General features: G+C 47.0%; 1 protein-coding gene across 1 annotated transcript; it reads left to right on the forward strand.

The window, feature by feature from the left end:
• Nucleotides 1-3,575: 3,575 nt before the first annotated feature.
• EFHC1 (EF-hand domain containing 1) lies at nucleotides 3,576-20,563 on the forward strand. Its single transcript, XM_066180589.1, has 11 exons — nucleotides 3,576-3,701; nucleotides 8,594-8,815; nucleotides 10,470-10,757; nucleotides 12,480-12,629; nucleotides 13,687-13,879; nucleotides 14,113-14,333; nucleotides 15,042-15,182; nucleotides 16,388-16,601; nucleotides 16,949-17,096; nucleotides 17,866-18,067; nucleotides 20,104-20,563. Exons 1-11 carry the CDS (start codon nucleotides 3,591-3,593, stop codon nucleotides 20,215-20,217), a joined length of 2,004 nt encoding a protein of 667 aa, XP_066036686.1. The 5' UTR covers nucleotides 3,576-3,590; the 3' UTR covers nucleotides 20,218-20,563.
• The last annotated feature ends 325 nt before the right edge of the window (nucleotides 20,564-20,888 follow it).

Raw genomic sequence — 20,888 nt, forward strand, 5'->3', positions numbered from 1 at the left:
CTTCTGGTTGTCTTTGACATTCCCAAACAGATTCCAGTTAGACTTTGTCTTTCCTCATCCCTGCACACTCTGATAATGTCTCTCTATTCCTTTCTATCTGTGTCCTTGCTTTCACCTTCTCTCTGCTGCTTCTGTGTTTGAGTTTTTCCAGGAGCTCCCTGTTTATCCATGCAGGCCTGCTGGCATTCTTGCCCAGCTTCCTCATTGGAATGGACTGTCCTCAGCTTGGAGATGACTCTTCGCAGGCCTCCTTATCCCAGGCCACTCTACCAAGGGGATAGAGGCCAAAGTCTGAAGTCTAGTATTTGATGTTTACCCTTCTCCTTTCCTTCAGGATCCTGAACTCCAGCCAATTCTGCCTTTGACCCCCACATTCCCAGCGAACCATGGCTGGTGAGTCTGTTGTCCAGCAAAGCACCTCTCCTCATCACTTGGAGGAGGGAGTTACCAGCACTGCATTCCAGAAACCTCCTGGACTGCGAATCACAGAATCATAGGAGGATTTGGGTTGGAAGAGACCTTAAAGATCATCTTGTTCCAACCCCCTGCCGTGACCAGGGACACCTTCCACTAGACCAGGTTTCTCAGGGCTCCATCCAACTTGACCTTGAACGTTTCCATGGATAGGGCATGCACAACTTCTCTGGACAACCAGTGCCAGGGCCTGAACAACCCCACACTAAATAATTTCTTCCTAACATCCAACCTGAATCTACTCTCTGGCTTCACTTTGAAGCCATTCCTCTTTGTCCTGTCACTACATGTTTTTGTAAATAGTCCCTCTCCATCTTTCCTGTAGGCTCCCTTCAGGTACTGGAAGGTTGCAATTAGGTTACCCCGTAGCCTTCTCCAGGATGAACAATCCCAATTCTCTTGGCATTTCCTCTTAGGAGAGGTGCTCTGTCCCTCTTTAGTTGTCTTTCCAGCAGGTATCAAGTTGGCTGAAGTCCCCCATGAGGAGCAGGGCCTGCAAAGAGGCAACTGCCCAGTACAGCATCACCCAGACTGGTTAAACCTTGAACCCTTCCCTTGTGAGCTCTCCGTTGGTTCATCATCCCTGCAGAATTCCCAGCACTCCAGCTGTTCTCTCACTAAAGGGCAGCTCCCTCACCTCTCTGGCTTGTCTGTATCCCTTTATTACAACACTCAGGTCATGGGAGCCATCCCACCACACCTTCCCGATCCCAACAAGATCCTGGCCCTGCAGATGCACCCAGATGTCTGACTCATCATGCCTGGTTCCCGCACTGCTGGTGTTCTCTACACACACTCCAGAGAGACACCTCAGCACGCTGACTTCCCAGATTTAGGGATCCCAGTTTTAGGGATTTCTCCATCATGGTGTTTCGTTGATTTTCTGAGCCCTTTCTGTCATATTGCAGGTCCTCAACTCATTAACCTTATCTGGGAGGGTTGTGGGTGATCACATATACAATTCATCAATTTCTACTGAATTTTAGAACTTAAAGACTCTAGAATATCTTCTATTTTTCCAACCAATAACCTTCCTTCCAATTATTGTTCCTTAATATAGCACGCATACCAAGGCTTCTGCAGGTTGTGTTTTTACCCACCAGAGGGCGAGTTGTCTCCATCTGTGTTCTTCAGTGCCACGAAAGCAGAGCCCGATAAAGAATTCCTTTTCCCTTTCACGGGTAGATAGCCACGAGCTGGGAAGCTAAAAAGGCTCATCTTAACCTTGGCAAGTCAGACTTGTCTGTACAGAAGTTGTCAAGGTTGAAGCTTAATCCAGATCTTCACTTTAATTCCTTATTCCTCATTTCTCCTCTCTCCTGCTTTACAGTCACAGTTCCTAAGCATCAGCTTCTGCTACAGCTTTTCTTCTACTTCCTTCTATGGAATCCCAGAATGGTTTGGGTTGGAAGGGAAATTAAAGACCATCCCATTCCAAACCCCCTGCCATGGGCAGGGACACCTTCCACTATCCCAGGTTGCTTAGCCTGGCCTCGGACACTTCCAGGAATGGAGCAGCCACAGCTTTTCTGGGCAGCCTGTGCCAGGGCCTCCCCACCCTCACAGAGATGAATTCCCAATATCCCATCGAACCCTGCCCTCTGGCACTTTAAAACCACTGCCCCTTGTCCTGTCACTGCATACCCTTGTAAATAATTCCTTTTTGGCTCTCTTGGAGTCCCTTTAGACACTGGAAAGGACTCCAAGGACTTCCCAGAGCCTTCTTTTCTCCAGGCTGAACATGCCTAGCCTGTCATCTTTACGGGCTGTGCACCAGGCACTCTGCCACACAGCCTTGTCACAGATTTGCAGTCACTCTCCTTGGGGATGATCCTTGGCACGCAGAGGCAAGTTTCCTTCTCTGAGACAAGCCCTGTTCCCTGTTAAATGCTGCCTGGATACTGCAGCTTGAAAAATCAATGTGAGGGCTTGATCAGGGTGCTGCACCTGGGTCTCGGTCAGCCCTCTCACCAGCAGCTTTGCTGACTGCCAGATTCAGCTCTTCCAGCCCTGCTTGGCCTTCAGTCCATTATTTTCCTTTCTAAGCTCATCAGCCTCATTCTTTATCTGCCACCGTCTGGCTTTCTTCTCTCTCCCACACCATGCTCAGACAGACGGTCTGGCTGCAATTCTCCCTGCTTAACTTCTGCTTACAAAACCCTCGGATCTGCCGCCTGCCCTTGAATCACAGCCTGCCTTGGCTGGTGTACTGGTGATAAAGAGAACAAAGTAAAGATGCACAGAAACCTTTTTTTTCATGGAATCCTGGAAGGTTTGGGTTGGAAGGGACATTCAGGATCATCTTGTTCCAAGCCCTTTGCCATGGGCAGGGACACCTTCCACTATCCCAGGTTTCTCCCAAATCCTGTCCAACCTGGCCCTGAACACTTCCAGGGATGAGGAATCCACTTCTTTTGAGGAATCCGCAACTTCTGTAGGCAACAAACAACTTCTGTTTTCCACGGTGGTGGGTTTAGCTCTGTTTTCTCTCTTGCATTTGGGAGTGCACAGCCACCTTTTCCTTGATGGTATCCCTGATGCTTCTTTTTGCCCCTTCCTCCAGAGATAAAAATCATGTTTGAAAGAGAGGAATTACATTCAGTGCTACATATGAAAAAATACACTATTTCACAACTATAAACATTTTTATACGTGTATATATACATCATAAACCAGCACAACCACTTCTGTTAAAATATTTCAATCACTCCAGGTATGGATTTGTCCCTTCACAGCTGCTCCTCACCCTGGGCACCGCAAAAGAAGCAGTCCAGATGCCACCACCCGTTTGGGAAGCCAAGATGTTTTAATGTGAGGGGGTTATGAGGAGGCTCTGAGGGGTAAAAAATACCTAATAAAACAGGAGTAACGCTTTCCACGTCATTTTTTTCCACGCTGCGGGGGTCGGACTCCCCTCACGGGGCTGGGGGTTCGCCTTCCCAGAGCCCTCCCCGTTGCCACGGAGACCGCGCGCGCCGCGGCGCTCACTGCGCAGGCGCAGGGAGAAAGGCGCGAAGGGTCCTGCGCCTGCGCACTTAGCGCGCAGGCGGTTGCCGTGGAGACGCGTCGGCCGGGCCCGGAGCGCCGCCGCCGCCGCCGCCGCCGCCGCCGCCGCCATGAGCTCGGGGCCGGAGCCGGGCACGGGAATACGGCTGGGGACATGGACAGGGTCCCCGATCGGGCCCGAGCTGCCCTTCCTCCCTGGCTGCGCCATCAAGGACCCCACGGTGAGCGCGCCCGCCCACTGTACCCTCGCTGTACCGCCTTCCCACGGGAGGCCCTCCGGATCAAGGTGGGCTGGCCTGGCCCCTGGTCCCAGCTGGCGGGTGCCCCCTGAGAGGCGACCTCAGAACGGGCCTGTGCACCTCCCCGCACCCGCTTCAGGTGGTACCTGGTATCGTCTGAAGACGTTCTGAGAATCTGGTACTCCCTCAGACCTTCCTCTAAATCCACGGGAGAGTTGGAACCCCTAAAGTCGACAATATTCATAGAATCGTGTAATGGTTTGGGTTAGAAGACCTTAAAAACCATCCCATTACACCCCCTGCCATGGCCAGGGACATCTCCCACTATCCCAAGTTGCTCCAAGCCCTGTCCAACCTGGCATTGGAACTTCCAGGGATTCAGGGGCAGTCACTGCTTCTCTGGGTAACCTGTGCCAGGGCCTCCCCACCCTCACAGGGAACAATTCCTTTCCAAAATCCCATCTATCCCTGCCCTCTGGCAGTGGGAAGCCATTGCCCCTTGTCCTGATCCCTCCAGGCCCTTGTTCCAAGTCCCTCTCCAGCTCTCCTGGAGTTCCTTTAGGCACCAGAAGGGGTTTTGAGGTGTCCCTGGAGCCTTCTCTTCTCCAGGTGAGCACCCCCAGCTCTCCCAGCCTGGCTTCAGAGCAGAGGGACTCCAGCCCCCAGAGCATCTCCATGTTTTCCTCTGGACTTGCTCCAACAGGTCCATGCATTTCTTGTGTTTTGGGCTCCCAGCCTGGATGCAGCACTGCAGGTGGGGGTTCACAAAAGCAGAGTAGAGGGGGAGGCAGTTTCTTCAGGGAACATGTTACCCCCTGAACCCACACCAAGGGAACCTGCTGTTCCCTCAGATCACCCTGTAATTCCCACAAGAGGCCTGGTACCTCCTGCATTCACCAAATTTCCCTGAGACAACTTGGTGTCCTTTGAACCCAAGTCCTGGGAACCTCAAACTCACCAGACCCTGGATATGACCCCAGAAAAACCTGGTGCTCTGTAAACTCATTCGATGCTCCCCAGCAGATTTAATATCCATTTAACTCTCCCCCAGGGACTTGGTGTTTCCCGAAGCCCCCAAATACCTGCTGGACTCACTTCTGGGGGATCTGAATGCCCTGTACCCACCTGGTATCTCCTGATCCCACCCACACCTGACCTGGTACTCCCATAATTCTTCCAGTGTTATTGAACCTTGCAATCTGTTCCCAAGGGACAAAGTATCCCTGGACTAACCCTCAAGGGGACTTGATACTTTTCATCTTCTCCCCCAAGAATCCATTGCATCATGCACCCATCTTACAACCCTGAATTTGTCCTGACAGCTTTGGACAGAGACATACACACATCCCTCCTCCCCTTCATTTGTGAGCCTCATTTGAAATTCCAAAAGCTTTTTCCATAACTGCAGAGTTCCCCTGAATCCATCCAATAATTCCCCCACAGTTCATGAGATACCCTGAAGGAAATCTCCAAACTTGTTTTACAGTCCTGAAACCTGATTCCCTCAGGAAAACTGCTGTTTCTCTCAACCATCTGAGTTTTCCCAAAGCAAAAATCTTCTGAACTGATACTGTCCTGAACTAAGTTCCTTAAATTCACCTGGTACCTTCCTCAACTGGATATACCCAGGAAAACCAATGTTGAACAAACTGAGCATTCCTCCACTAGGAATCAATCCCCCAAATCATCCCAATAAAAATATTTCCTGGACATAATTTATCTATTACACGGATACACCTTGAAGTCACCAGTCTCATTGGCAATCAACACCTTCATGATACCCCTTCCTCCAAAGCTCTGATACTCCCAAAACTGCTCTCCTGGTGTTGCCTGGAGAACTGAATCTTTGACAGTCCAGGTCTGGAACCTGATAACCTGATGAGAGAAGTGGTATCCCACCACAGAACTGGTGTCACCACAGCTTCCAGAATCATCCCCAGGAAGCAACACACTCTCAGCTGCTCCCAGGTTCCCTGGAAGAAGCAGTCTCATCCTCATCCTCATCCTCTGCACCTGATACCTAAATGAGGAAGCAACTTTTCCTTTTCCCCATCCAGTGGTCCAGGCCCTAAGGACCTGATAACCCCAGATTCTCCTGACATTCTCTTGAGAAAGTGGTGCCACAAAGAAGAGGTGCTTCCATTTATTTTTCTGATATACTAAAAAAAATCCCCCCCAAAAGCTAAAAAGGGGGTTGTTTCATGCCTGGTTTGGGCACATGAGGGATTTACAGCCTCTCTGAAGAGCACCTTTAGCAGAAAACTTTCCTGGCTGCATTCAGCTTTGTGTATGAAAATTACTTCTCCCAGAATCATGGAATGGTTTGGGTTGGAAGGGACCTTAAAGATAATCTTGTTCCAACCCTCTGCCGTGGGCAGGGCCACCTTCCACAGACCAGGTTGCTCCAAGCCCATCCAACCTGACCTAAATCAGTGACAACTGAGTTCTCCTATAGTAACTAGAGTAAATTATTCAAAACAAATAATCATCCAATAATAAAGATTATCTCAGGCTTATTATCAGATAATAATATTTGCTTGAAATAATTTATAACATCTTGGAAATCTGAAGTTTTCCAATCTATAAAACTGGCATCACAATATTTGGTTTCCAAGTGAATGCTGAGAAGTTCTGAAGGAAACCCCCGTGTTCAAATAATAAAAGTGTTGTTACTGCTTAGTGCTCACGGGACAGGGAAACAGGCACTGGGAGAGGGAATGGTGTTTGTGTCAAGTGTTACAGACTTGGCAAAAAGAAGGCTTAATTCAGTGGAATTTCTCCAGATAAACACTGGCAACAACTGAGATTAGGAGTTTACATTCTGGGCTTTCCCTTTTAAATTTGCATTTGCCACCTGATCCTGGGAGATGTTATCTGGCATCCAGGCTCGCTTTGGGGGAGCTTATCTGCTCAGGAGCCTTAGGAACCAACGAGGTGCTTTGGGCAAATGTGGACTCTTGAAAGCCTGTACACTTCTAGCAAACACTGATACTGCTCAAATTAAAGACAAACTTCCTGGTTTTCCTTGAATATTTTTTTTCCACAGCTCTCCCTCGGTATTTATTTAACAGAAGGATGTGGCAGTTCTGTCGCAGTTTAAAAGATGTTCTGCTGAAATGTCTTCAGGCAAATCTTGTTTTCACCTGTTTTCCTCACTGCTCTCTCCATTGCAAGATCTACAGTAGCAGTTTAAAGAGAAAACAGGGAATTATGTGGAATTCAAGTGGGGCCTTGAAGCTATAAATAAGATTAGAGGCTTAACCATGAGGGGCGAGGGAGGGGATGGAGAAGAAGCAGTTTGCATGCCTGAGGTTGAACTGACTGCAAGCCTGGGGCTGAAAAAGGAGCTGGAGCTTGTCCTCTCAGCACTAGAAATGCGTACAACTCTGTTTTACTTGGCAAAAGTCAAGAGGTTTTATTTATCAGGGACTCATAATTTCCCCTGCTTTCTCTGGAGCTGTAAGTGTTGAAAGCCCAGTGGGGCCAGGCAGGCTCTCAACCAGTGCAGGTGAGGTGCCACGTGTGGTGGAGCATGCAGCAAGTGGAGTAGTTTGATGTCACTCAAGTCTGACCCAGCTCTTCTGTGGTGAAGAACAAGACTGGCTGACAGAGATCAGGTCCTGTGCACAGCTCTGACTGAATGCAGCCCTGGAGAAGGGAAAAGGACTTGGGGCTGCTGATGGATGAGAGGCTGGGACCCAGAAACCCCCCACCATGTCCTGGGCAGCAAGGGAGGGGACAATTCTACCCCTCTGCCCAGCTCAGGTGAGACCCCGCCTGCAGAGCTGCCTCCACATCTGGGGTCCTCAGCATAAATAGGACATGGAGCTGCTGGAGCAAATCCAGAGGAGGCCACAGAGATGCTCTGAGGACTGTAGCCCCTCTGCTCTAGAGCCAGACTGGGAGAGCTGGGGGTGTTCACCTGGAGAAGAGAAGGATCCAGGGAAAACTTAGAGCCCTTTCCAGTGCCTAAAGGGACTCCATGAAAGATGGGACAAACTTTTAAGCAGGGCCTGTAGCAGTAGGACAAAGAGTCATGGTTTTAAACTCAGAGGCTTAACTGAGATTAGATACAAGGAAGAAACTTTTACAAAGAGGGTGGCACAGGTTGCCCAGAGAAGCTGTGGCTGCCCCTGGATCCCTGGGAGTTTCCAAGGCCAGGTTGGATAGGGCTTGGAGCAACCTGGGATAGTGGAAGGTGTCCCTGCCCATGGCAGAGGTTGGAACTGGGTAATTTTTAGTGTCCCTTCCTACCCAAACTATTCTATGAGTCTATGATTGTAAAGAGGTAAGACAAAGTGCTTTTGTAAATATCATAATTACAGTTCTGTGAGCATGACATGCCTTGATTTAACCCAGCAAAGAAAATCCTGTATCATGCCCAGAAGAGGGTTAAGAAAATAAATAACAGTGGAATACACAGAGGGTGCACAACAGTGAAGGAAGCACTATAAGGCAGTAACTGAAGCCCCATGGTGCTCTGTACTGCTGACAAATTAGGGTAGGGAGCAAAGAGCTGGTGAGATAAATACCAGGGCAGATAAAGTGCTGACGCACTGTTCTAGGCACTGAATATGGTGGCAGTCAGGAAATGCAGTGATTTAAGTTCTTCCGGAGTCTGTGGCAATGCAAGGATCTGAGTTCATTCTCGTGCTTTGTACATCGACCACTCACCATTTTTTCCACATCCCCGGTCTAAGTACAAAATCTGATTTTAAATAATTGCTGCAGTAGTTTATAATAAAATGCTGGGGATGTGGGGGGGGGAGACATTCTTGATATTGCACTTTCTTACTGGGTTTTTTTTTGTGCTTCCAGTAGCTGTATCTGCTAAATTCATGCAGTATTTTGATAGCTGGATTTCCTTCCAACAGAAAACATCTTTTCATCGGTCCCAGACACTGGACTTCAAAAATGGATATGCCTTTTCCCGGCTGCCAAGAGAGGGGGTTGGTGGGGAGACACTTTATGAAAATCAGCTCTCTCAAGATGAATTAGATGATTTGTGCAGCAAGGGAGCCACACTGACCTATGGGCAAGTCAAGAGGTCTGCACCTTCCCGCTTCACTCCAGCATTCGTGGCTTATGACAAAAAGGTATAAAGAAGCTGATTCCAGGAATATCCCTGGCCAAATTCGGAGACATAAACAGTCAGCTCCAGGGTTCACAGGACTGCCTACAGCAGTTTTCACATGCCAGAGCCCTTAGTCAGAGACAGCTGAATCCCAGACTGAAAGAGGCTTTCTTTGCTCGGGAGGAGGATTATAACACATAAACGATGTAAGACATTCCCTGCAAGTTACACTTGAGCATTTCCATCAAATGTTGGAAAAGAGGTTTGATTAGCTCTGGAAAGCTCCAGTTTATAAGCATTGCTCTGTAAGCCACAGCCTGGAGCTCTGTGTTTCCAAAACTATATTGAGGTTGTAATTGAGCTTTAACTGGAAAAGTCAGTCAGCAGTGGGAATCCTGGCAGCCTGTTTGACCGTGATCTATCTATTCATGCTTGCGTGTCACAACCTGAACTGCTCCATTAGTGCTTCCCGTGTTACATCTTGGTGATCACATCAGACTGGGTGGTGGCTCTGTGTCTGCTTCGAGCAGTCCTGAGCTGACCCTTGGTTTTCAGTGTGCCAATGGCCCAAGCTGCAACCAGCAGCCATGCATGGAGCAGCTGCTGCAGTGGGAGCTGCAGTGGGAGCTGCAGGGCTCGGGAGCTCAGGACGTGCAGACTCCACACACTGCCAGCCCTGCCAGAGCAGTCTGCAGCCAGCCAGCCCTCAGCCTGGCTGTGACACAGGCTGGGGAACAGATGTGCTTTGTTAATTGCTGAGGCTGTTCCTTCAGAGTAATGTAGATGTTGCTGTTTAATCTGTCAGATCCTTCTCTGCCCCTCCCTTCAAGCCACAGGAACAGCAGGGGCCCCAGTGCTGCTGGGGATGTCACAATCCCTTGTGGGGACACTTTGCTGACTGATAGGAACTTTCTGGCTTTATCATCTCTTAATTAGTCAGGCCTCTGGGCTGATGTAGGCTGGATATGCAGGGCTGATTGGCCACCTGCACCTTCTTAGGGGCTTTGAATGATCTTGGAGGGGATATTCCTCGTACTTTTGCCAAGCAGAGGGACTGGCTGATTAGTTTCCTTGTTTCCCCAGCATAAATCAGTTTTGCTCTCAGTGCTGCATAGATGTGACTTCAGATCATGGAAAGGGACCTTAAAGATCATCTTGTTCAGCCTCCTTGCCATGGATAGGGACACCTTCCACTAGACCAGGTTGTTCAGAGCCCCTCCACCCTAGCCTTAAAATGATGACTGCATTCAGATTTTAAAATCCTCAGATGTGGTTGAACTCTTTACTAAAATCTGTGGATAACTTCCCTAAATCAGGGCTGTAAAGCTGACAGGTAAAGAGTGTTGTGTGTCAGTAAAGAAGATTACTGTCAGCAGCCAAGCACCTAGCAGTAGATGAAACAGCAGGTGATCAAGAGGTAGGGAAAAGGCTAGATTTTTACACTTGTCTCAGGCACACCAAATTTGCAAAAAGTATATCTTGATAAAAGTTCTCCTGGTGTCTCTGCTGTCACTCATAGATTAGGCCACAGTTGCCTTTGATGACTTTTAGCATCTAATCCAGTAATTTTAGACCACCAAAGCAAATTACAAATAAATTATTTGCCTTGGTAGACTTAATCACGGTGTTCAAGTTGTTTCTTCCTCTCTCCCTTTGCTACATTGTCCCTTGGGCAGGTTTTGAAGTTCGATGCCTACTTCCAGGAGGAAGTTCCTATCTCTGCAGAGGAGCATTACAGGATCCGCCACGTGGGCATTTACTACTACCTGGAAGATGACAGCATGTGCATCATCGAGCCCAAGGTGAAGAACTCGGGTCTGCTCCAAGGAAAACTCATGAAACGCCACCGGGTGCCCAAGAACGAGCAGGGGGATTATTACCACTGGAAGGATCTGAACCTGGGCATCGACCTCACCATCTACGGCCGCACCTACCACCTGGTCAACTGCAACTCCTTCACCAAGGTGTGTTGTGGGGAGGACACTGACAGAAAGACTCCTGGCAACTGCAGGGTTTTAATTACCTGTTAGAGCCCAGCAGTTTGCAGCTGTGGATTTTGTGATATGGGTGCTCGCAGTCTTTCATTTTGCTTTTTGTGTAGATTTCTTTTTGCAGGCCGAAGGGGAGTTCAGGGTCTGACATCTGCTGAGGGCAAGTTAATTCCTCAGTATTTTTGTCCCAGGACTGCTGGGAGTCCATCCTTTGTCCTCAGGACTTCTCTTTACAATAAAAATTCTAAGTTCATGTCTGGGCAGTTTAACTGCTTAGAGTCCAAATGAAACATTGTGCATACATGAGAGGGAAATGAGTGATCCTGACTCTTTTCTGATTTAATATTCCTCTCTTAGGAACAGTGGAAGGGAATATAAACAGTAATTCTGCACACATCCACAGCCAAGCCATGATCCATGGGTTGAGAATCATGGTATGAACTGACCTTTCTAAGAAAGCTTACTCATTCCCTGCTTTTCTATTTCTGGCTATTTCTGTGCCAGTAAATGAGAAAATAATGATCCAATAAAAAGAAATAAGAATTACCAATACACTGGTATCCTGCTAGATTGTCCTCGGTAAAGTATCAGCCCTGATATTTTACTACTATTCTTCCAGGCCAGGAGTTAGGCTGCTCCAGGGACCATTCCCAATAGGTGAGTTACATGCAATCAACCTGTCCCGGAGGCTGGGAGAGTTTAGGTCCATGCTTTTCCTTGTCAGTTGGCCTCAATGCCCAGGAATGTTCCCAAGTATGTATAATATAGTAGTATAAATGTGGCTGTGGAGCCAGCTCTGCTGGAACTGGGTCAAGTCAGTCCACATCAAATGAAGAGCTGATCCTCTTGTTAATGCTGGTGGAAAACATGGAATGAGCTATGTGGGTCTACATCTCAAAGCCAATAGAGTATTTATCATTTACTGACATCTTCCAGACCAGAAAATAGTGAGTCTGAAAGTGTGAACCTGCCTTGTGAGTCTCCAGGGGGTTCTCATATTCCTGTGGGAGATGTTTGCATAGGTGCTTCCTGGGCTGAATGTTTTCATGGACCACTTCCCAAAGCCAAAAAGGGAACAAGTCCCTTGACTTCACAGGTTGTTTTGGGTGACTGATGCAAGTCCACGAGTAACACCCTGGATTTTGTTCATGGTCCAAGGTAAGCAAAAAATCCCTTTATAAGCAAGCAGATTGCACTCTTTCTGTGGGAAAAGTATTCCTGAAAGATGGAATGAAGCTGCTACTGACACAAATCCTCGTGCCTGTAGGGTCTTGATGTGCCTAGTGTGGGTGACACTAGCTTCTGTCTGACACAGCCCTAAGTTCTTGCAAATTCAGGCTGAATACATCTGTGTTTATACAGCAATTTAATATTTTTCATTTACATAAAAGAGACCAACTGACAGTTATCTTCCATTTAAAGCCCTAAGACCAGGGAAAACTGTGCTAAAGTGAAATCTGAGTTAGGATGTTCAGGACAGGACTGCTCTGATTAATTAAAGGGTAAGCAAAGATAAGAAGCAGCTTAAACAAATAGATTTGTCATCTGCTCTTATTTTGCTGTTGCTGTAGAATTCTCTGTGAGGAGTGAACTTGCAGAATTCTGACCTCTCTCATCCCAGCCCACCTGTAACCTCTAGTCACCTCTTACCTTCAGAACTCCTGGCAGCACTAACACCTCAGGTGACCTTCCTAGGTGTTCCTGGAGAGCCAAGGAATTGAAATGAACCCTCCAGAGGAGCTGGTTTTGGATCCTTACACAGAACAGCGTCGGACACCTGTGCAAAAACGTACCATGCCCGCAGTTCCCGACCCCTTCAGGCAGTTTCTTACCTATGACACAAAGGTGAGAGAGCTGGGCATTACCCAAATTATTGTATAATTACCCACATCACACTGGTGAGGCACCTCCAGTCTTGTGTCCTGGTCTGGGCCCCTCACTTTAGGAAAGATATTGGAGGTCTGGAGTTTGTCCAGGGAAGGGGCTGGAGCACCAGGAGCAGCTGAGGGAGCTGGGAAAGGGGCTCAGCCTGGAGAAAAAGAGGCTCAGGGGGGACCTTCTGGCTCTGCGTAACACCCTGACAGGAGGGGACAGCTGGGTGGGGTCAATATCTTCTCCCAGGCAACTGGAAATGGCCTCAAGTTGTGCCAGGGGAGGTTTATGTTGAATTAGGAAGAATTTCTTCACAGAAAGGGTGATTAGGCATTGAAACAGGCTACCCAGGGAGGTGGTGGAGTCCCCATCCCTGGAGGTGTCCAAGGAATGACTGGACATGGCACTCAGTGCTCTGGGCTGGGTGACAAGGTGGGGGTCAGTCAGAGGTTGGACTCAATGGTCTTCCAACCTAAAAGATTCTGTGATTACAGTGAGTATGTGCTGTTGAAACCCAGGTCTTGTGAGCGTCTGCAACCTCACTCATTCTAAATTATCTCAGTCTGCTGAACAGACTCCAGATTTGCTCCTTTCTTGGCTTTAGTGAGAAACAAAACCTTTTATGTTTTTTTCTGGGCTTTGTGCCTTGTAAACAGCTCCTCTTTGGATTGCAGAGTCTGTGCTCAATATCATCCATTACTCTCTTGCTTTCTGTTGGGATGAGATAAGCCACCTGCCTCTGGAATTTAGCAGCCAGATGCAGTTCTATTGGGAATGGTCTTGCTGCATCCACTCCTCTCCTCCCCAAAAATATCGATGCCAGGTGCCAGAGCAGACAATTTCAGACAAACACAAATGCCCCTTGCTCTGACTACATTCTCCCTGTATCTCTCCTGTCTCTTCAGGAACTGAACCTTGGGGAACTCTTGAGCGTCAGATTCATCACATCTCAACGTGATGAGTTTGATTTCTGCGGTACCAAAAGACAATTCTGATCCATGTTTGTCTGCTTTTTTTCCCTCCCCCCCAGGTGCTTCGCTTCTATGTCATATGGGATGACACCAACTGTGCCTTTGGTGATCACCATCCCTGTGTCATCCATTACTTCTTGGCAGATGACACAGTGGAGGTTCGGGAAGTCCACAAGAGAAATGATGGGAGAGACCCATTCCCGGTACTGATGAGACGCCAGCGCTTGCCCAAAATCTTTGTGGACAAGAACAGTAAGTTTAGATTGGCACAGCCATCTGTGCTAAGGGGTTATTATTTCATGGCCAAAAAAAAGTTCTTCAAATGGTCACTAAATTCTTTATCTTTTGGGAAACAGTGGCAGGACAGCAGTGCCAGCATCTATCTATAACTATTTATACACCTTGCTTTTATATCCCTTTTCACTAGGAAATGTTAACATCTCCCTGATTAATTTATTTTTTCCTTCTGCTCTCTTGTCCTTAAGAGAACTTCCCAAGCTGTGTGCTGGAGATCACTGACCATGAGGTACAAGAGTGGTATTCACCCAAAGATTTTGGTATTGGCAAAACTGTCACCCTCCTTGGACGCACCTTCTTAATCTATGATTGTGACAAGTTCACCCAGGACTTCTATCGTGAAAAATATGGCATCACAGACTTCCAGCCAGTGGATGTAAATAAGAAACCACTTGAAAAAGCTCCACAGGTACTGCAAACAATTTCCCAAAAGAAGGGAGGAAAGGAAGCAGTTGGTGTAAGCTCTTACAGTAAAGTAGAGGTTCAGCCTAGTAAGAACCTGTAGAGAACAAGTTCAGCTTAAAAAAAAAACAATCAAGTAACTTGAAAAAGACAAGGCAAGAATGGTCATAATCGATATAAAAATGAAAGTCTGGCACCATTCATACTACTGAACTCTCCCTCACTCTCCAAAACAGTGTTGCCAAGTCCAAACTGCCTACTGGGGATGGTCACAGCCCTTGTTACCTGCCAAACTGAGCCTAGAAATGGTTTGGAGTTGTGGCTTAGCCCACAGGCATGATGGGGATTAGGTTACCAGTGTAACCATTTGATGGCTGAGTTCCTGTGCACGGGAAGGTTTAGTTGGAACTAGATGATTTTAAGGTTCTTTTCAACCCCAACCATTCTATGTGTCTTTAATATAGCCAAAACCTCTTAATTCAGAGAAATCACCTGACTTTCTGAGTTTCAGATTTGCTTAATCCTCTTACATTTTCATTAAATACAACACATGGCCAGGCTGATATCATCCATCTCTACTGGGCAGGGTGTCACAGCTCTTGCTACCTGGTGGCAGAATGTTTCCTTCCAAGTCTGATGGGCTTTGCTAGGTCTTGTGAACTTTGTCTTGTTTTTAGTTGCAGCTGTTTATGGTTGATATCGCCTCTGGATGCAGGTAATTCCTCCCTATAATGGTTTTGGCATCCCTGAAGACTCTCTCCAGAACTGCCTTAGTCTGTTTCCAAAGCCTCCACAGAAAAATATCATTAAGATGCTGGAGAATAATCTCAAGGTCCTGAGGTACCAGGTGGCCCTGGTAAGTGTTTTCCTTGGTGGAATAGTGCCAGGAGTATGGGAGGAGCAGCCTGCCCATGCCCAGACAAGGCTGTTGGCAAACTCTCCTTTGTGCCAGTGGGGAAAGAGAGGTCCCCGAGCCAACACGAGTGTCCCTGGTGGGGGGATGCCATGAGGTTATTGTGTGCTTGCTGTGACAATTGACAGCTCACAAAACTAGGGGAAAAAAAAAAGAAAAAAAAAAAAGAAAAAAAAAAGTAAGGCCACAAAGTACAAACCAGACCTGCTACAAACCCACAGCCATTTATGGAAAAACTCCCTCTGCCACTGCTATGTGACAGATGGCCCCAGCTGAAGCAGCCTGCACTGGGCACTGTGCCTTTGCCTGCCTGCCACCACTGCCACCAGCCAGTGCTTCATGTCTCTGCTGCTAGCTCCAGCCCCTGTCCTTCTCCAGGCAGGTCCTGGATGCAGCAGCCAGCAAGGAGCTGTCCTAGCAGAGCAGCCAACTGCTGGTGTAAAAGCTGGAAAATCCATGAGAATGGTGTTTTCCACCCACAACAGCAGCATCCAGGCCCTGGCCTTTGTGCCAGCTTTACAGCTGGTTTATTCAAGGAGCCTCTGGCACATCCAGCAGCAGCGATGGCATTTCCTGTGCTGCCTTGTGCCTGCCCTCTCCAAACACTCCGGGTGGATAAGGGCTGGTTTCTTTTCCCTATTGTGCAGGAGTTCCCTAAAGGTCACAGCTGAGGAGTTAAGATCCACTTAGCTTTCAACTAAGCAAGTAAATCCACTGGTGTGTCAGGGGAGTGACTTCCTGTGACTAAGGGCTGAAGCAGCACCAGCCTCTCTCAGGCACTCAGCATAATGAAAAGCGTAATTTTAATCTGAATTTTACAGCCCCTCTGGGATGGACCATTCCGCATAGGATATTCCTTTCTCTTGGATTACTCCAGCTGTGGAAACACTGAATATACTTGGTAACTTCAGCCCAGATTCTGCTTCAGTGGCTTGAGTAAAGCAAGTAACCTTTGAAATTCAGATCCTAAGTGCTGTCTAGTGCTTTGTTACACTATGTCAGCACATCAAGTGCTTTGTTTAGTCAGCTATAAAAAAAGCTCTGGGTGCTTATGAGTGGGTTACTAGGTACTCCTAAGCATCCCAGGTAAGGAAAACCTTGAAACAAGGTTCAAATGCTCTGATCCAAACTTGCTACCTTTGCTCTAGGAATCACCAGTGCCTGAGGACAAAAATCGTCGTTTCATCCTCTCTTATTTCCTCTCTGATGACACCATCAGCATCTATGAACCCCCAGTCAAAAACTCTGGCATCACTGGAGGCAAATACTTAAAAAGGACCAAAGTTACCAAGCCAGGGTCTACTCCAGAGAATCCCATATACTATGAGGCCTCTGACTTCACCATTGGTTCTACAGTTGAAGGTAAAATCCAGCCTGGATTTATAATGCTCTGCTCTGATATGTCATTTATTGCATGGACAGTGCATATCCCTTCCCTCACTTGAAAGATCTGCCGCTTCTGGGTCTCCTCACATCTGAGTTTCCAGATCAGCAGCTGGTGTACATTGATAAAACTTTGTTACTGTCAATGTTTGAATTTTTCAATCAGTTAAATTATTCTTACTTGAAGAAGTTGAAACAGGTAGCAGAGCTGGCTCAAAGCTGAGCCCAGCCATAGGAGATGAATCCTGCTCCCTCCTGGATAAAGAAATTACTTAAACCTGTGCTAAAAAACAGGTGACACTAATTCTTTAATGCTTCTTCTCCAGTGTTTGGCCACAGGTTTGTTATCATTGACGCTGATGAATATGTGCTGAATTATTTGGAGAGAAATGCAGAGAGTTTCCCTGCAGCAACAGTGCAATCCATAAGGGATCATTTCAGCCCACGGAAGGTGGTAGTGGAGACTACCAGCAGGTAGCTACGGAGAATGGGGTGGTGGGGCTAAATAAGACTCAGGGTTGACAGCTAAGGGCATTTTCAGCAGCCTCCCTAGGCTCCAGCCTCCTGCTCTGCTGGTGGTTCAGCTCCAGGAGGCTGTGTTTGGGCACATTCAGAGGGTGTAAAGTGTGTACAGTAAAATGTTGTGGCTGCTGCCAGCCCCAAAACCTCGTGGGACAGCTCTGGCTCAGCAACAGAGACAGGGAAGTGGTCACAGCACCCAGCCTGAGTTCAAGAAGTGTTTGGACTTCCAGCCAAAATCATAGAATCACAAAATGGCTTGGGTTGGAAGGACCTTAAAGATCAGCTCAGTCCAACCCCTGTCATGGGCAGGGACAATTTTCGCTATCCCAGGTTGCTCCAAGCCCTGTCCAACCTGATCTTAAACACTTCCAGAGATGGAGGACACATCATTTCCCAAAAGGCATCAGTTCACTGTAACAGGCTCAGCAGGTGGTGGGGGGAATCTATTTTAGAGCATTTATTCCTTTGCTTATCAGCCCATCAGAGCCTAGACCACATCCTCCTTTTAGCTGTCTGGACCCAGTTTGTGTGACCCAGTAACAACCCTGTTAGCTCAGAACATGGTTTGGAGGCAGTTATATCATGGCTCTGGTTGAAACTCAAGTTTCCCAGTTTCTGACACTGGAGCACACAGAAAAGTGCTCCTTTTTCACTCAAGTGTCACAGCAAGGCTGCCAAAATGAGTTTTTACATGAAATCCTGTTATTCCTGTCTTCCACAGTGGCATCCCCAAGAAGGACCTGGATGATTTAATTGTGGAGGTTCAGAGAGAACTGAAGCTCCAACAGCCCTTCAACACCAGGCAGTTTCATGAGGCATTTCATCATTTTGACAAGGAGGGCTCTGGCTTCCTGGATAAAACAAGCTTTTTAAATATTTGTGACAGGTTCGACGTGCCAACCAGCACCATTCTTCTTAAAAAGGTCAGATGGAAGGGGTGCTGTGCATGTGGAATTCCCCTCCTATGGCTCTTCCAAAAGACCTCTTCTAAAAACCAGCCCTAACCAGCTGCTCTAGCCTTCAAAGGGGAAAAAATTCAAGAAAAGGGGAGGAAAATCCCAGTTTAGAAAAGCTTCTGAGCTGTTTGACTGAGCCTGTGTCTTAGAGGAGATAATAATTGCTGTCCTCTATGGAAAGGGAAAAAATGTTATCCAGGTTGCCCCCCATGTTTGGCTGCACTGTAATGTATGAAGATTCCTGCTGGTTCAGGTCTTGGATGAGTAGAAGAGGTTGTGTATCATGATAGAGATCAGGAATCATGAGAGACCAGGGATAGGCTCCTGCAGAGCTTGGAGTGTCTGTGATGGCTTAAGCACAGCTGGGATTGAGTAGAGGTGACACTGAATGGTTCAAGGAATGTCCCTTAAGAAAGCTTAGAGACACTCTGAATTTAACAGCAACTGAACTGAAGGTCTAAGAACTTTAAAATTATTATTATTATTATTATTATTATTTTAGAATCATAACGCCCTGGTTAACACTTGCTAAGCACTATAAGCAACAAACAGCACATGAAGATCACAGTCTGCAAAGCAGAAAATGTGAAGGAAACTGAGGGAAAAATTCCTGCAGTGAGGATGGAGGAGGATCCTTTCAGGAATATGACTGGCGAGGATGTTTCTTCAGCATCATGGGATAGGCAGTAGATTAGTGGCCAATAAAGGGGAACTCAGACTTTAGAGAAATCTAGAGACCAGAGCGAGTTATATCCCCGATAAAATAAAAACTTTTCTAAAGCAGCCAACTGTCAGCATCACAGCCATGGTTAGAAAGGTGCATGGGCAGGAGATTTGTGTCCCTGAATGTGGGATGAATAAAGGCCCTGACAAGCACCCAGGACTCTGCTGTACCAGAGTTCATCAGAACTTATTCTGCCCTGAGGAATTTAGTGTGGCGACAATCCCTGCTCCACTCAGAGTGGGAAAGAAGTAACATTCCTAAATTTATGTGGAGAACCTGTGACAATTGAAGCTAAACTCCCACATTTGAGCCTCAGTCTGGGATGTATGGCACTAAAAACATCCATGTCCTCTCCTCAAATCTTAATCCCAGTGTTCCCAGAGCCCTGGGAAGCATGGCAGGGCTATAAATTAAACATATGGCAGAGAGTTCACTGCCTGGAGAGGAGCACAGCTGTCAGTCACTGACTGAAGCAAACCCCAGAGAATCTGTCTCCAGGCGACAAGGGGAAGAAGAATCCTTTCAAGGAATTGTGATATTAGACCTTTTCCATCTCGCTGGGTGTCAGAAGGAGATTAGTTATGCAATTAAAGAAACAAAAGCCTTCTTTCTTCCCCTGAAGCACACAAAGGCTGTGGCTCTGTAACACAATGCAGGGTCAGGCACGGACACCAGAACTGGCTCATTAATGGGGCTGTCACCAAGCTCAATTATCTGTGTCTCCCCTTTATGCCATGTGCACACACCAAAGTGACACTAGAGAACAGTGACTGTTCACATACACTGCCCCCACCCCACTTTTGGCAGGGATTTCTGAAAGATTTCCTGTGGCCCATCTCAGTCTGTGGCCATGCTTTGTGCTTTTGTGGCTCTGTTGCCACTCTGGTGAGGCCCAGAAGGAAATCAGGATTAAACTCAAACAATTTTAACTCTTCTCCTTGCATAGATTAGTGTCATCTATAAGGATTCAAGGCTGGACTTGAATATTTAGACCATCAAGTCCAACCTTTAGGTCATTGAGTTCAATCCTGAAATGGTTGGACTTGATGAACTAAAGGTTGGACTTGATGATCTTGTAGGTCTTTTCAATTCCTAGTGGTTGTGATTCCAAGTTTACCTGTGATTTGGGATTACCAGGATGGAAAAATCCATGCTGGGGAATAACGTCTCCTGCTCTGTCACACAAGGAGAATTCTGGGGACTTTCCCCTAAAAACAACCACAATTTTGCAGCCTTTTCCAATTCTTTATGGTGTTTGCTGTGTTTTTTGTCCCCACAGCTGATTGACTACTGTTCCTGTGATGACAAGGTAAACTACCGTGACTTCCTCCTAGCCTTCCCTAGTAATCTGTTCCCAGAAGCTGAAGGACAAGACCAGCAAATGACTTGCTGACTTGAAGACATTGTACTTCAAAAAGGATGTTCTGGATTTCACCCTTGCTTCATTCTGTCCCTCTCCCTTTCACAGGCCCAGCTGATTCCACTCTCATGTTAACTTTTTTCGTTCCTAACCTCTTCCTACCCTTTTAGCCACCCCCAAACTCAACCTCACAACTTCTGGATGTTGAAATGAAACTTATAGGAGAAAAAAAAAAAAGTAATTCTGAGAACCAAAGTCAGGTTCTTCTGTTTTCTCAACCTTTTAGTGCAGTGCTTCAGAGAGCTAAAGCTCTCTGGAGACTGAAGCGAAAACCACTCCAGGTTTCTCTCAGATGGGCCTTTCACCTTCAAGTAGTGAAAACTGCCAGTTTGTTATTAAATTGTAATAAAACTGTAGTTGCTATAACAGTGTTAAAAAGACTGTTTTAAATTGAATGGCTGGAATAGCTAAGGATTAAAATAAGGGTGGGGGAAAACCACACAAATTATGATTCTGGTTCTACTCAAAATACGGTGATGGTGGTGAGTTTATCTGGAGGTAACAGGGGTCTGGACACAAATCTGCTGACAGCAGCTCTGCATTTTTTAACAAGAAGTTGGGAGAACGGTTTTAGGACTGAGATCCCATCTTGACCCACCTTATCCACCTGTCATCTCACAGACAGGTCTCCAAGGAAAAGGGAA

Source organism: Chamaea fasciata, unplaced genomic scaffold, assembly GCF_029207755.1.
Source record: "Chamaea fasciata isolate MVZ Bird 193981 ecotype frontalis unplaced genomic scaffold, bChaFas1.0.hap1 SCAF_3, whole genome shotgun sequence".
In the NCBI taxonomy this organism is placed as follows: Eukaryota; Metazoa; Chordata; class Aves; order Passeriformes; family Sylviidae; genus Chamaea; species Chamaea fasciata.